This window comes from Macrosteles quadrilineatus, unplaced genomic scaffold, assembly GCF_028750875.1.
Source record: "Macrosteles quadrilineatus isolate MER2022 unplaced genomic scaffold, UCM_ALF_1.0 Scaffold_4__1_contigs__length_99947679, whole genome shotgun sequence".
In the NCBI taxonomy this organism is placed as follows: domain Eukaryota; kingdom Metazoa; phylum Arthropoda; class Insecta; order Hemiptera; family Cicadellidae; genus Macrosteles; species Macrosteles quadrilineatus.
Window position 1 is genome coordinate 13,440,100 of NW_026542597.1, and position 13,397 is coordinate 13,453,496.

The following is a 13,397-nucleotide window of genomic DNA, read 5'->3' on the forward strand; positions in this document are numbered from 1 at the left end:
TTTAAAAGTTATTTGCAAAAACGTCAAGTAACCTCCAAATTTCTAGTGGTAAAAAAGTTGGAGATTACTTTTTAACTTTGTACAATTAAATCTACAGTTCTGCTGGATCGATTTTGTTAAACAATGTGTCTTTGGAAGGCATAAACTCTTTGAGTTGCTTTACCATTTGATGTGTATTTTATAGCGGTAAGTTTAATAGTATAAAAAGTTATAAAGCGTTAAAACTGGGTCATTCATTTTGTCATAATGTCATAATATCATAATGTCTATAGACAGGTTGAATGAGTCAGGTTGACTAGGAAATATTGAATATAGGTTTCAGTAAGCAACAAATATGGGAAAACATGAGATTTTATTCAAAGGTAGTAAAAAAGATTTGGTGGTGATGACAAAAACATTATCTTTGAGATACAATTATCAATGACATTTCAAATTGATTTAAATCAAAGGTGTTTTTCCATAATGACTAGAAATACAAAATACGAAACACACTCGTTCTTGGTATGTCACACCCGTGCATTAATTAGATTAACAATCTTAAATACATAACAAAAACAAAAAAAATGTACAGTTTTATTAACATTGTAAGTGTACAATGAAATAATTGAAACTAAAGCTAATGCCTAAAATTAGTTTAACATTTTTGTTAGTTCTTTTTGAACCTCAGCAAGAGATTTATTTTTAGTTTCGATTGCGTAAAAGTACATCCATATCGAACCAAGGAACGAACAAGTTGCGAATATGAAAAATATAGAGTACACGCCGAACGTGTCAGCCACAACTTGGTAGAACTTGAGAGTTACAAAGGCGCCGATTGTGAAGACGAGAGTGTTGAGACTGGCAGCGGTGGAGCGAGTGTGAGCAGGGAACATCTCAACTCGATAAGTGATTGAGACAGGGTCCAGACCGAACGCCATGAACAGATTGTAAAGGATGATACACAATGGAATGACCCACGAGAAGTCGCCGAGGTCGCTGTCTGTAAACTCGTACACATAGAAGAATCCACTGACGACATAAAGACTCAGCGCACAGCCGACACAGGAGATGATCAGCAAAGGTCTTCTTCCAGCTGAGTCGGTCAACGTGGTGCTGAAGAAAGCTGAGATGAAAAGCACCAAACCGGTGATGATGGTCATCATGTAAGGTGGAATCAGGGTGAACCCTGTTCTTCGGTAAATTTCCGTCGAGTAGGCCAAAATAGGTGCAACACCACTCAACATTTTGACACCACTTACAACTTGAACGATCAACAGTGCTCTTCTGTCAGTCGGAGTAGAGATGATGTCAGCTAAAGAGACTTTGTGGCTCATTTCCTCGCGGACACTTTCAGTGATCTCAGCCAGTTCTTCTTTGACGTCTTCCTCATTCTTTGCACCTCTCAGCCACATCAGACTTTTCTTCGCGTTGAGTTCGTCCTCCCGCATTATGTAGAAATGAGGAGATTCCGGTTGGAATGAGAACAGGACAAGGAACGCAGCTGGCAAACAGACTGAGAAGAGTATAAGCGTGTCGAAACTTACAAAAGGTCCTATGACGTACTCGTAGACGAATCCGAACCAGAAGCAGGCTTGAGAAAGGGTTATAACAGCTCCTCTTATATTCTGGGAGGCGATTTCTCCCAAGTACATGGGCACTACGGTGAAAACAATGCCTATCACGAAGCCTTGAAGAATCCTCCCGATGCATAATGCGAGGAAAGACTTGAAATACATGATGATCACCCAGGATGCTATACTAATAGGTCCGTTCACAAGCGCTAATGGTTTACGGCCAAGCTTGTCTGCCAGAATGCCAGCTGGGACGGGAGACCACAGGTTGCCGAACTCTATTATAGCGATGGCCCAAGAAGCCTCCGATGACGTCATTGGTATCACGCTGTCCTCTGACATCAACTTGACGAAGGACGGAGCCACCCAGCCGAAGGACGTCCCGCACGACATCATGATGAAGCATGCTGGAACATCACACGGGACACATAAGAAATGACGAAGGAACAGCATCACGACAAAGTAAGATGAGCAATATAAGATGCATTGCAAATTGTGAAGAGTAAAAAAATCACGGGGAGTGTGTTCACACAACGAAACATGATGAAAATGGCTTATAAAATAATTGCCAAATTATGAAGAACGTTCTTCTTTCAACAATTAGTGCCACATTATCAAAACCTATGTATCTTAGCCTACCTCTATTATTTTATTAAGTTATTTCATTAGTGTTTTAACTTAATTAGTTTTATAAATCGTCAAATGGACGATTTGGACGTATAGAATTGAGGGATCGAATTATAATTTTAACAGTTAAAAAATTACTCCCCGGGCATATTTGAGGAGAAGATGTGTAAAGCTAAAATTATATACAACACCATTTCAAAGGTATTTAAAGGTAGATTTTGCTAAGTTATTTTAGCTCATCACGATCAATTCTAAGATTCCATCATCCTACTCCACGATGTTTAAAGTTATTATCCAATTGATGTTTATGTTCTTAGTCAATGTTTATTGTACTAGAAAGGTTTGAGGTTTGATCTTAAACACGTTTCAAGTTTGGAAATGCAAAAGGTCCTTGTCAAGATGTGTTTCTATTTGCATATTTCAATACAATGTAAACTTTTAATACTGTAACTGTCACTCTTGTTATGTAACAAGGGTTTGCTTGTAACATTGTCAAGTTTTTACGTGGACAATGTGCCACTTTTTCTAGGAGAATGATTGGACGAGATTGCACCACATTGAGACGAGGTAAACGCCCGAGTCAACTTTGAATAAAAGTGGAAGTAGACTTGACAAATCTAAAATCTGTTGTGTGTGTTTCAAGTTTGCTATGTTTTAAGCCCTGATGTCAACTGAGCGTTTCTCTTTTTTCAAGGGTAGCCTAATTGATAATTGAACAGTTTGTGTTTTACTTTTGAGTTATAATACCAGTCAAATACAATACCAAGAAACAAATAGTAAACAAACTCCTTCCTACGTAACCGGGCTGAACAAACCTGAAAGAGTCAATACCCATGAGAAAGCATTAATCTGTGATATTAGTCAATACTTAAAAATTTGTATTTGAAACTTAAAGAATCGGGGTTTTCATAACTTATCATAGTATTGAAATCGTTGCAGAAGTAACTATCATATATAAAACATAGTCCTTAAAGATTTACCATACTTAAGGATGATTATCTGTAGACAATGTTAAGGATAGTTTCACCCTATTTACGTTGGGATTATTTTGTTGTTTTCTATATTTTAATCCTATACTCTTATATGAGCAATGTTTTCTTGCATGTATGTGTGCTTGCTTGCTTGCACAAATAAAACGGCTTTCGATATTTTATTTCTGGCAAAAAAACGTGATTGACGACATCCACTACCTCAAATTTCGCTACACAACTCATTAGAAAATTAAAAAAATTATCATTGGCCTTATGGCTTGCTAAGTAGTTTAACTGTTGATTGAACAAAATGACAAGAAAAAATTAAACAAAAGACTTGTAACATGTGTTTATAAAGCCATCCACAGTAAACTAGCAAATTACAATATACAGTACAAAAGGAAAAACATCAGTTGTTACTATTTGAGCAAAGATTACACTGAAGATTAGAGCCTACTCAATATAAGGGAAAATAGTTCCTATCAAATACTGATTATTTTACTTGGCTCTCGACTACCAAAAACTAAGGCAAATACTACAAGTACACTGAGGCAAATGGCAAACTTGGGTTTAACAGAAAGTATTTAATAATATTATATTTTTAATTTTATCTAAATTAGAATCCAAACAAAAATTTTCAATCAGCTGTTTTTATACAAAGAAACTAAACAGATGTTTCTGCAAGTATAGACGATTATAAACGAGTGATTTTTACCATTGACTTTAATAGCTATTTAAGAGCTAAGTACTTCATTGCCGCTCAAGAACGAGAACACTGTAGATGGCTGCACGAAGCTTATAATAACACACAGATTACCTTTATAGGTATATATATATGTAATGTCATTTAGGTTATGTTTGCTTTTTTAGGTTACTTTATTTGCCTACCAGTTTTGGTGTAAAAAAGACAACAATGAAATCAGCTGATTTAGCGAGCGTGAATGATCCATTCCCGCTCTAGAGCGTAAATGAGCTATTTTGCATTAAGTTTACAGATATGGCAATGTGATCATTTCCATGTAGTGGTAGGGGATATAAATTAATGTGCTGTGGATTGCCTGCTTAAAATTTCCACCATAGCCTAATATGAATTGAAGTTTCACTTGCAATAAAATCAAAAATTAGTTGTTGTAAATAAAACGTGAGTTTAATTTTTATAACTTTCACAATCGAAATAAACTATACCAAGCCATGGCTCGGTCCCTCCAGTACTTTTCACACAAGCGAATCAAAAATCAAGTTAGTTTTAATCAAAGGAAATCTTTCCGCAAAACAGGTATCTTTATTACAATAAAATCAAATGCCAACTGAGCTACATTTTTCGTAAATTTATTCAATTTTGAGAATCATTTTAACTTTTTCTAAAATAACGATGTTTTAAACGCAATACAGCAATTTCTCATGGTTATTTTAGAAAAAATTCAAATAATTCTTTGGGAAGCCAATGTTTAGAATTGGATCCTCGTATATGCATCATCACACTTCATTTACTTAGTACTTACACCAACAAATTGTTGTAATACAAATGACCAGCCCTGTATGTATTTAACTAAAGACAAATTTTGACATAAAAATAACTTACAAATAGAGGCCAATGACTTATTAAAAAATAGTCATATTTCATTTAGCGATTAATAAAATTTAAAACCAAACATTTACTGAGTAATTTGATCCCAGAAAGAATTTAGTGACGTATTAACACCGCGAGATATAAATCTTTTAATAAAAACAGATTTCCAAAAAGTTAAATTTAATATTGTGTTGGGGTTTGTAGCTCTACTCTCATCACTGAATACTTTAAGGCTAGAACGAACTGCAAGCGTTAATAAGAACTGGAGATATAAGAAAAATAATCTTAAATAATGTTCAAAGTATGAAACGTCCATAAGAAATTTATGGGGAAGAGTTTTCATTTGAAAACTCCAAACAAAAAAAGATATTTTTAAAACTGATTTCGGCATTAAAATCTGCGTGAAAATCTAGTTTACAATTATGTGTCACAACACTATCATTACATTAACAAATGTATTAATATCCAATATGGCGAATCCAAGATGGTGACTGAATACACCAGCTTACAGACAAAACACCCGGTAGTACACAATTCTACATGTAATTACCAATCTATCGCTACTAATCATACAATTACTTCATTCAAAATCCCGCAAAATTACATATGCCCTTCAACTAACACATACTTTCTCTCATCAGCTTATCAGCAACCTTTATCATGGGTAAGCGATGAGAGTAACTATGATATTTAATAGGTAAAATCTTAAAAGGACCATAACAGACAAATTTCAACCAGAAACGGTTTTATTTTCGAAAATTAATTTTTTCGTTTTTTCATGGGCTTTATGAGAAAATAACATAAGTTACAATAACTTCTGAACCGTAATTTTTACAGTAATGGAGGGCTGCACTGTTTTAAGAATTATAAGGACCATCAAAAACTAATTTAAATTTTAATTAACATCAGACGACTTTGTCGTTTACTCAACTCTACTACAATAAGAAAATCATTAAAATATGTACAACTTTAAGATTTGAATGAAATATCTACTTCTATCAATAGTATAAGATCATATCATTATTTTCAAGGACCACAATGATATTGAAGATCAGCACGCAGCACGTTTCGTAAACAGTAGCTGGAGACCGAGCTTTGCTTGGGGAAAATCATTAACAATGAGTGAGTGCAGTCTTTGGTCAATGTCATTTATCCAAATGTTCTTTTGCAGTCTATATATATATACAGGGTGATTTTTAAATGAGTTCCCCCCCCAACTTTTTTCTACATTTCTTAAGATATCAACTCCGGACCAGGTCAGATCATTGTGGAGTAGTAAGTACTTCATTTTTACTGGGTATAAATTTTTAGCCGCCATCTTGGATCCGCCATATTGGATACAAAGTTTTTTTTTCAAATGTAAAGGTAGGGTTGTGACCCATTATTCCAAACAGGAATTTTACCCTGATTACAATGCCGCAAATAGTTTCTAAAAATCTTGATCCGTTCTAAAGTTATAAGGACTTTTAATAACTCTATTTTTAGCCCATTTTAACATTGTGCATTTACAAACTAAGACCTTAATCTCAAAATAGTACTAGATAAAGATAAGTATACACCACCATTCATTGTCGACCTATTTTCACTTCGTTATGACGGATGTATTTTTTTCGGCCGCCATCTTGGATCCGCCATTTTGAAATGTGACAAATTAATTTTAATATGAAGGTGGTGTTGTGACCCATCATTTTAAACTACTTTTTTATGCTGAACTCAATGCCGCAATCAGTTTTTCATTTGCAAGTTTAGTTGTTGAATTATTGAAATTTTAAATAAGATCATTTTAATATTTCATCAAGAAAGCTTGATAACCAAAAACGGATTGCGGCATTGAGTTCAGCATAAAAAGTAGTTGAAAATGATGGGTCACAACACCACCTTCATATTTAAATTAATTTGTTACATTTCAAAATGGCGAATCCAAGATGGCGGCCAAAAATTTATACCCAGTCAAAATGTAGTACTTACTACTTTACAATTATCTGACCTGGTCCGGAGTTGATATCTTAAGAAATGTAGAAAAAAGTAGGGGGGGGGGAAACTAATTTAAAACTCACCCTGTATAATACGCTAAGCCGATTTTTGTAAACAGAACTCCTCCCTCATTTTTTGACCGATTTTGACGATTAAAGTGTCAAAAGAATTGCCCTGATCAGTAGCTTTGCAAAGTCTTTTTTGTTTTTTGAAATCTTTATTAGTTTGGGCAGGATCTTCCATCAAAGTTGGATTTTCTCCCATAAGATTAACATGGGGGAATCTAAATATTTAATTGGACTTTGTCTACACTAATTTGAGAGAACGGCTGGGCGTAGAAACATGGTAGGGGTGTCCAAAGAAAGGTCTTGGTCTGTAGATGATTTATCAAAAGAAAAACGAAGTAAATTCCCTCAGGGCTCTGCCCCAGAAGCCTTTAAAGATCCCTCCACAGATTTGTTTACATTTTGGCCATGTGGATAATACTTTTTAATGAAACCAGCTGTTAATTTTTAAATTGTATTTTAAACAACACACATTTATTGAGGGTTACTGAATTGTCCAAAGGAAGTATTTGCAATGTTATTTTCTGATTTTAAAAGCGATTTTCTTCTGTATCATGTCATTTTTTGTAATATAACCTTCCATTACGAAATCTGTGAAAAATCCTTTTATCACAGTACCTAACTCTTACAATTATTTCTTATTGAACTATCTTATATCTATTTTACGGGTTGGTGTCTGCCTTTTTCACCACTTTTGCCTATATTTTATCAAATTATTCTAGACAGATCATCATAGGTTCATGAGATTATTGTCATACAGGTTTTCAATCTTTGGGAAAATCTTCGAGTGTGTATACAGTACAAAATAATGCAAGTAAGTGCAGAAGGGCACGGTGGCCATTTGAGCCGTGTCCATATTTTGTTAAACTAATAGTAGTTTACGGCAACTAGATAAAACATTTTACAATATTTATGTAGAAATATGTGCATTATTTAGAAAGTCATTTAGCTGGAAAACTGCAATTTACTGCAGACTTTTCAGAGAGGTTACTTTGATGTATTCATTCAGCTTAGTGAAAACATGATATATATGTATACAAATAAGAACTTGAACTCTTAGAGAACCTTTGAATGTTATTAGACTAACGAAAAGGTTTGTGCATGTTTACTAGCGCTACTCAGCAACAAAAATAATTTAATTTATCTCAAAAAAATACTGTAGATTCTTAAAGTGCACTGAGCAGCAGCCTAAAACATACGATGTAACCTCCTCATATAGTTACAAAATGCTCAAACTCGCATTGTGACATTCATGATTCGGCTTATATTTCTCCAACATTTATTCATCTGCAGAAGAAGTTCAGTGTGCTCTTATCGTGTCTAATAACATCTAAACACAAAAACCTTGCCTAAATGGTACCTATCTTGACAAAATTATTTGCAGTGGTCTATATTACGGACCGTGGCCATCCGTGGCCCACTGGGTTGGTAACATTATTGAAAGTAACATGATATTTTGGCTGTAAGAGTAAATTCTATTTAAGCAGTTACTGTCATGACAGAAAGGTCATAATCCTTTTAAACTAGATCACATTATCCATTATAAGAAACGTTGATTAACAATGCATGTAAACGTCAATATTTACGTAACAGCCAATTTACAGTATGTTTTTCTATTTGAAAGTACCACATTGCTATTTCATTTGCATTATTTGTTGCCAATGAAGCCACACGACCATATAAACGAGGAGGCCCCTTGCCGTCGATTTCGACGGGTTTCACCTAGTATTTAAATATATAAAATCCAATGTATGTTTGTTTGTATGTATGTTTGTTTGTCCTTTATGGACTCCGAAACCGCTCGACATATTGTAATGAAACTTTCAGGCATTATTAAGCATTATTCAAGGATGGTTTGTGTGAAGTTTGGTGCAGATCCGTCAAAAGGGCTCCGCCCCTGTGGCTCTGGAGTTTCCCATGTTAACCTTATGAGTACTCATATTTAAATGGAATTAAAGAATCTTAACAGCTGGTTCAACTAAATAATTTGATTCTGTGATGTTCAATAGCATTAAAAAAGTGAATAGGTTAACCAACAGGGTGCAGCACTATTATTATTTTTTTAATTTATGACAACAGCTAATTTGCAACCAAAAGGAGAGTGAGCTTAGCGAACGAACTTCAACCTGGAGGCGAGTTAGCGTAGCGAACGAGCTAACCTGAAGGCAAGTGAGCGCAGCGAACGAGCTCCAACCATCACTGGTGAGTGAGCATAGCGAACGAACTTCAACCAGGACATATTGAGCCATGCGAATGAGCTCATCTTGAAAATGAACGAGCATTTGACATAAAACACATTAGGACAGAACGACGTCTGTCGGGCCAGCTAGTTTGTAATAAAATAGTAAAACAGCAGTTTACTTTGTTTATGTAAACAGAAGCTTAGACTAACCAACACTTACAAGTAGACTTCTCATCCCATTGTAATATGAAGCTCGTTTTTCTTGTCTTTCATTGTTGCTGACACTGGTGGCTAGTGTCGACGACATTTTGTTCTATTATTTTAGGTTCAATTTCATGATTTGTGCTTTACTTAGGTTATATAACTAGGGGACGAGTCATTGTTTATGATTAGATCGTTTCATTTGGCTAAACTAGGTTTTAAATGACTGAAATAACAAAAAAAACAATTTGTAAACAAAACACAACCTCTACAGTGCACCGGATGGAACTAACAATAACATTTTCTTCAGCTGATCCATAAGGACGAGAAATCTACTAAGGGAGTATGTTTTATCCATAGCAGAAGTTATGATTCTTATGTATTGCATACACTGTTATTTTCACTGTTTTTTTGTATTTGTTACTGTTATTTTTGTAACCAACCCACCCTGAAAATTTTAAAATATTGATACTACTTTAGTAATATTTAACAGGTCTTAAAGCCCTTTTCAGTAAACAGAGGTAACCGAAGATCTTTAAAAACTTAAAATGCAAAAATCAACCTAAAAATATCCATACTTCTGCAACTAACCCTACAACGAACTTAAATGCTAAAAACTTTGCATTCACTGCAAATTCAATCAAACCAACTGTTTTATTTGGATGGAATGTATGATTCTATTAATGTATTATCTATACAGTAACAGTACCTGCCAATGTTGTGGTTATCTGTCTGGCTGTCGACCTGTTGACTCCAAACATCCTCAGAACACTGGCATTGTCAGCTAGAAGCTACGAGGACAGATCAAAGGGCAAGTGGAGTTGATGTGCATTCCTTCAACAAGCAACAAGCACAGTCTGCTTACAAAATATTTATGCGATCACTTGCATATAGAGCGCTCAGTGTTGGTAAACCGGTTGTGATTTGAATTCCAGCGAGGAACTGTGAATGGAACAATGAATAAATTGCTGAACGGTTTGCTGGGAAATGTAATTTTGTAAATGTACAGCTGATTTTGCCGTTTGTTTTGTTACATCGTCATTTTTCACCACACTATACACAGAGAAAATAGGGACATGCACACTATTAGCATTGACTGTACAAAGAATACTGTATTCTGTATACTCAATGCTATTAGTCAACACAACTAAAACTTTAAGGTTATGTGAAGAAATATAGGAATCAGCAAAAAAATAGTTCATAGTTGATAGGCAGCGGTGACAATAAAACAAGTCTTTTGGAATGCATATGGATGTGTATTTAATATACTTTAATGTTTTAAGTGAATAAGCGAACAGCTGATTTTCGGCCCTAGGGACGTACAAACCTGCTCGGCCCCCAAATGACGACAGCATACATTTTGGCCCTGGACTACGTACGTAGTTTTCAGCCTCCAATTAACGTTTGTTAAACGGCTAAAAACATCGTTGTGTTGTGAAAATTATGTTAAATCTCTATTTGAATATATTTGTGTTCATTATCATGTTCAATTCTATATTTTACTGCAATGACCACCCTAAATAGAGTAATTACAATTTTCCAATACAATGGTAATTTGAACTTCGATTTCTTATCGCATTGATGAAATTAGTGATAGATCTAACTTGCGTAACCAAAATCACCCAAATATTTTAATACATCGGTAAGTTTTAACCACATTCTAAATCAGCAAGCTATTTAGCTTCAATAACATTATAGTTCATCAAACGTGCTGAACATATTACATTGACCTTTAGTCATAACCTTTTTAATCAGCAGGACTAAAACCATCTTTATAGTATGTTCCAAGTCTTATCGAACTATAATTAATTACACGTTTCGATGTTATATGGCTACTTTAACTTTATCATGTGAGTTGGACCAAATTTATAATAATATTGTTTCCAAAATTTAAGATTTTTGTTAACATACAATTTTTTTCAGAAAGATTTCCATGAATATTATGTATCGGATAAAAGCTCACATTACCTAAGTGTGGTAAAGGTTAGAGTATTACAAAGTTAGAGAATGTTTAATTTGTTGATAAATATTAATAGAGAATGTTCAATTATTGAATGAAAATATTTAATTGACTAAAGGCTAATTTAACTAAGAGGTTATTGTTTTAGTGAAAAGTTAATTTATTTGTTTTTACTTTTCTACATTACATGTATAATGCTCGATTTCGAGTGACGGGCTTGCTCTAAAATTATTCTTCTTTATTGTCAAAGTGAACACGAAATTTAATAAATGTCACAAAAAAATCTATAGATTATTTTGAATCAAGGCAAAATATGTTGAGATATGTATGATGCTTATAAAAACCCACATCTAAATGAATAGTAATAATAGAACAGACCGCATTAAAATGGTTCGATAATTTGAGCCATGTTAAGAATTAATTACTATTGACTTAACTGTAATTACTACAACACCTAGTACTGCATCTTTAGAGCCAGTTGTTTCCATAGTATACCTGTTTGTTCTGCACATTATAAGTAAATATAGCATTTTGTATAACTGTTTCACATGCAATGTATTCAATTTTGAAGAAAGTAACCAAGTACTTATAAACAATTTGTCATTGTCATAAAATACCTGTTTTATTGTCTACAATGACGCGGGCCAGCAAAAAATTTTAAAAATTTGAAACAAAGGAAATACAATAATTTTCCAACAGTCAAATTTGTAACAGACTATAAAGATTTTTAGTATTGGATATTTTTAGTACTTATACAACCGTTGTCGATTCGGGTAGACTTCCGTATCTGTTGGCACAAACAACCGAATGAAAATATCAATCGATAGGTTAGGTTAACCTTACCTAACTAACCAAACGATATATCGAATGAAACAATCGAATAATCGATATTTTCATTCGGTTGTTTGTGCCAACAGATTGGAAGTCTACCCATCGATTCTTACTTTTTTCTGAACAATAAAGCAAATAAAATAAATTCCACTCTAAAAAAAGTATTTCCACCTATTCAACTATCCACATATAACTATCTAGCTAAATATTTAATAGGCTTTCTACAAACTTTTTATGCTTTTGTTTATTACCTATCCTCACGTATTACACATTAAAACGTGCATTTTTAAGTGTATAGATGTGTAAACTGGCTTCATATTTTCGATTAAAGCAATAAAAGTAGAAAACAGTTTTAAACACAGTTAACAATGTATTTGTGTTGCAATTATAACTTATAGTTCAGAGATCTTAGCTGTTTGGTTCACGTACCAACTAAAACCGATTCCTGTTCTTGTCTGATTTATAAAGATGAATAGTTAAATGTCTGTTGTCTTATATTTAAAATATGTTGCATATATGTCACATACTTGGTGAAAAAGGTAAAAGGAAAGTTTTGTCTTATATGTAAAACATTATGCTGTATAACCTTTACTAAATAACATAAAGAAAAAATAATATCTGAAAAAATAATCGGATGTGTGTAATGCATGAATGGGCATTTATTTACTGTACAATAATTTAACTAGTTTTTTCCATGTAAATTCGTATTAGAATTTTGTACTAATGTTTTTAATAACCTCTTATACGTTTACCGGTAGTTGTATTAAACAAATGCTACCCTATGCAAATTGCATAATAAAACGTTTACTAAAACATGAAACTCTTATTTACTAGCAAAACACGTTGTACAGAAGAAAGAAATGTATGTAAACAATTATGTTTTTACTTGCTAACCATATAATAAACTAAACCTTACCTGAACTATAATATACGTAAAGCCAGATATCTTCTTCTTTTAACAGGCACAACACAAAAAACTAGTTGCAGACTATTGTCTAATTCCATAATATTATTACGTTATATCCGGCTGAGTAACCATAGAAGTTTCGTCAATATTACATCACCTAATGTAAACAAGAAGATGAAAATTATGCAATATAATATGTTATAGCAGTTCTCTGCAGTTGATAACGAAAGTGAATGTTAAATTAATTGATTGTATTTAGATAACATAGACAAGGGGTCAAGGTCGAATTAAACATGCACAGTCTCAACAAACTAATTCTTGTTTGAAGAAAAAAACCTCAACTGTAAACCATTGCTCTGTCCATGCTTAGCCAATGATGTATACGTGATGTATGTATGCGTATGTATGTATATATGTCACATATAAATGTATATATGCGATGATGTATACCAAAGATGTTTAGCTGTATACATCGATGTGCTAAGAAACGGGGTTAGAATACAGAAAAATACGGGCCTTTAACATAATCTACTGTAAAATTCAGATAACCCACCATTGG

General features: G+C 33.6%; 1 protein-coding gene across 1 annotated transcript; it reads right to left on the reverse strand.

The window, feature by feature from the left end:
* Positions 1-341: 341 nt before the first annotated feature.
* Positions 342-12,931, reverse strand: LOC128992188 (facilitated trehalose transporter Tret1-like). The gene is made up of 3 exons (XM_054415648.1): positions 12,848-12,931; positions 9,850-9,974; positions 342-1,957 (listed from the first exon to the last, which is right to left on the reverse strand). Exons 2-3 carry the CDS (start codon positions 9,899-9,901, stop codon positions 630-632), a joined length of 1,380 nt encoding a protein of 459 aa, XP_054271623.1. The 5' UTR covers positions 9,902-9,974; positions 12,848-12,931; the 3' UTR covers positions 342-629.
* Positions 12,932-13,397: the final 466 nt, after the last annotated feature.

What these genes read in the sequence shown, in the direction of transcription:
- LOC128992188 (XM_054415648.1), bottom strand. Translation starts at nt 9,901, where the DNA reads ATGTTTGGAGTCAACAGGTCGACAGCCAGACAGATAACCACAACATTG. An exon ending in GATAACCACAACATTGGCAG is followed by an intron (nt 1,958 to 9,849) that starts GTACTGTTACTG and finishes GTGATGTTCCAG; the next exon opens with CATGCTTCATCATGATGTCG.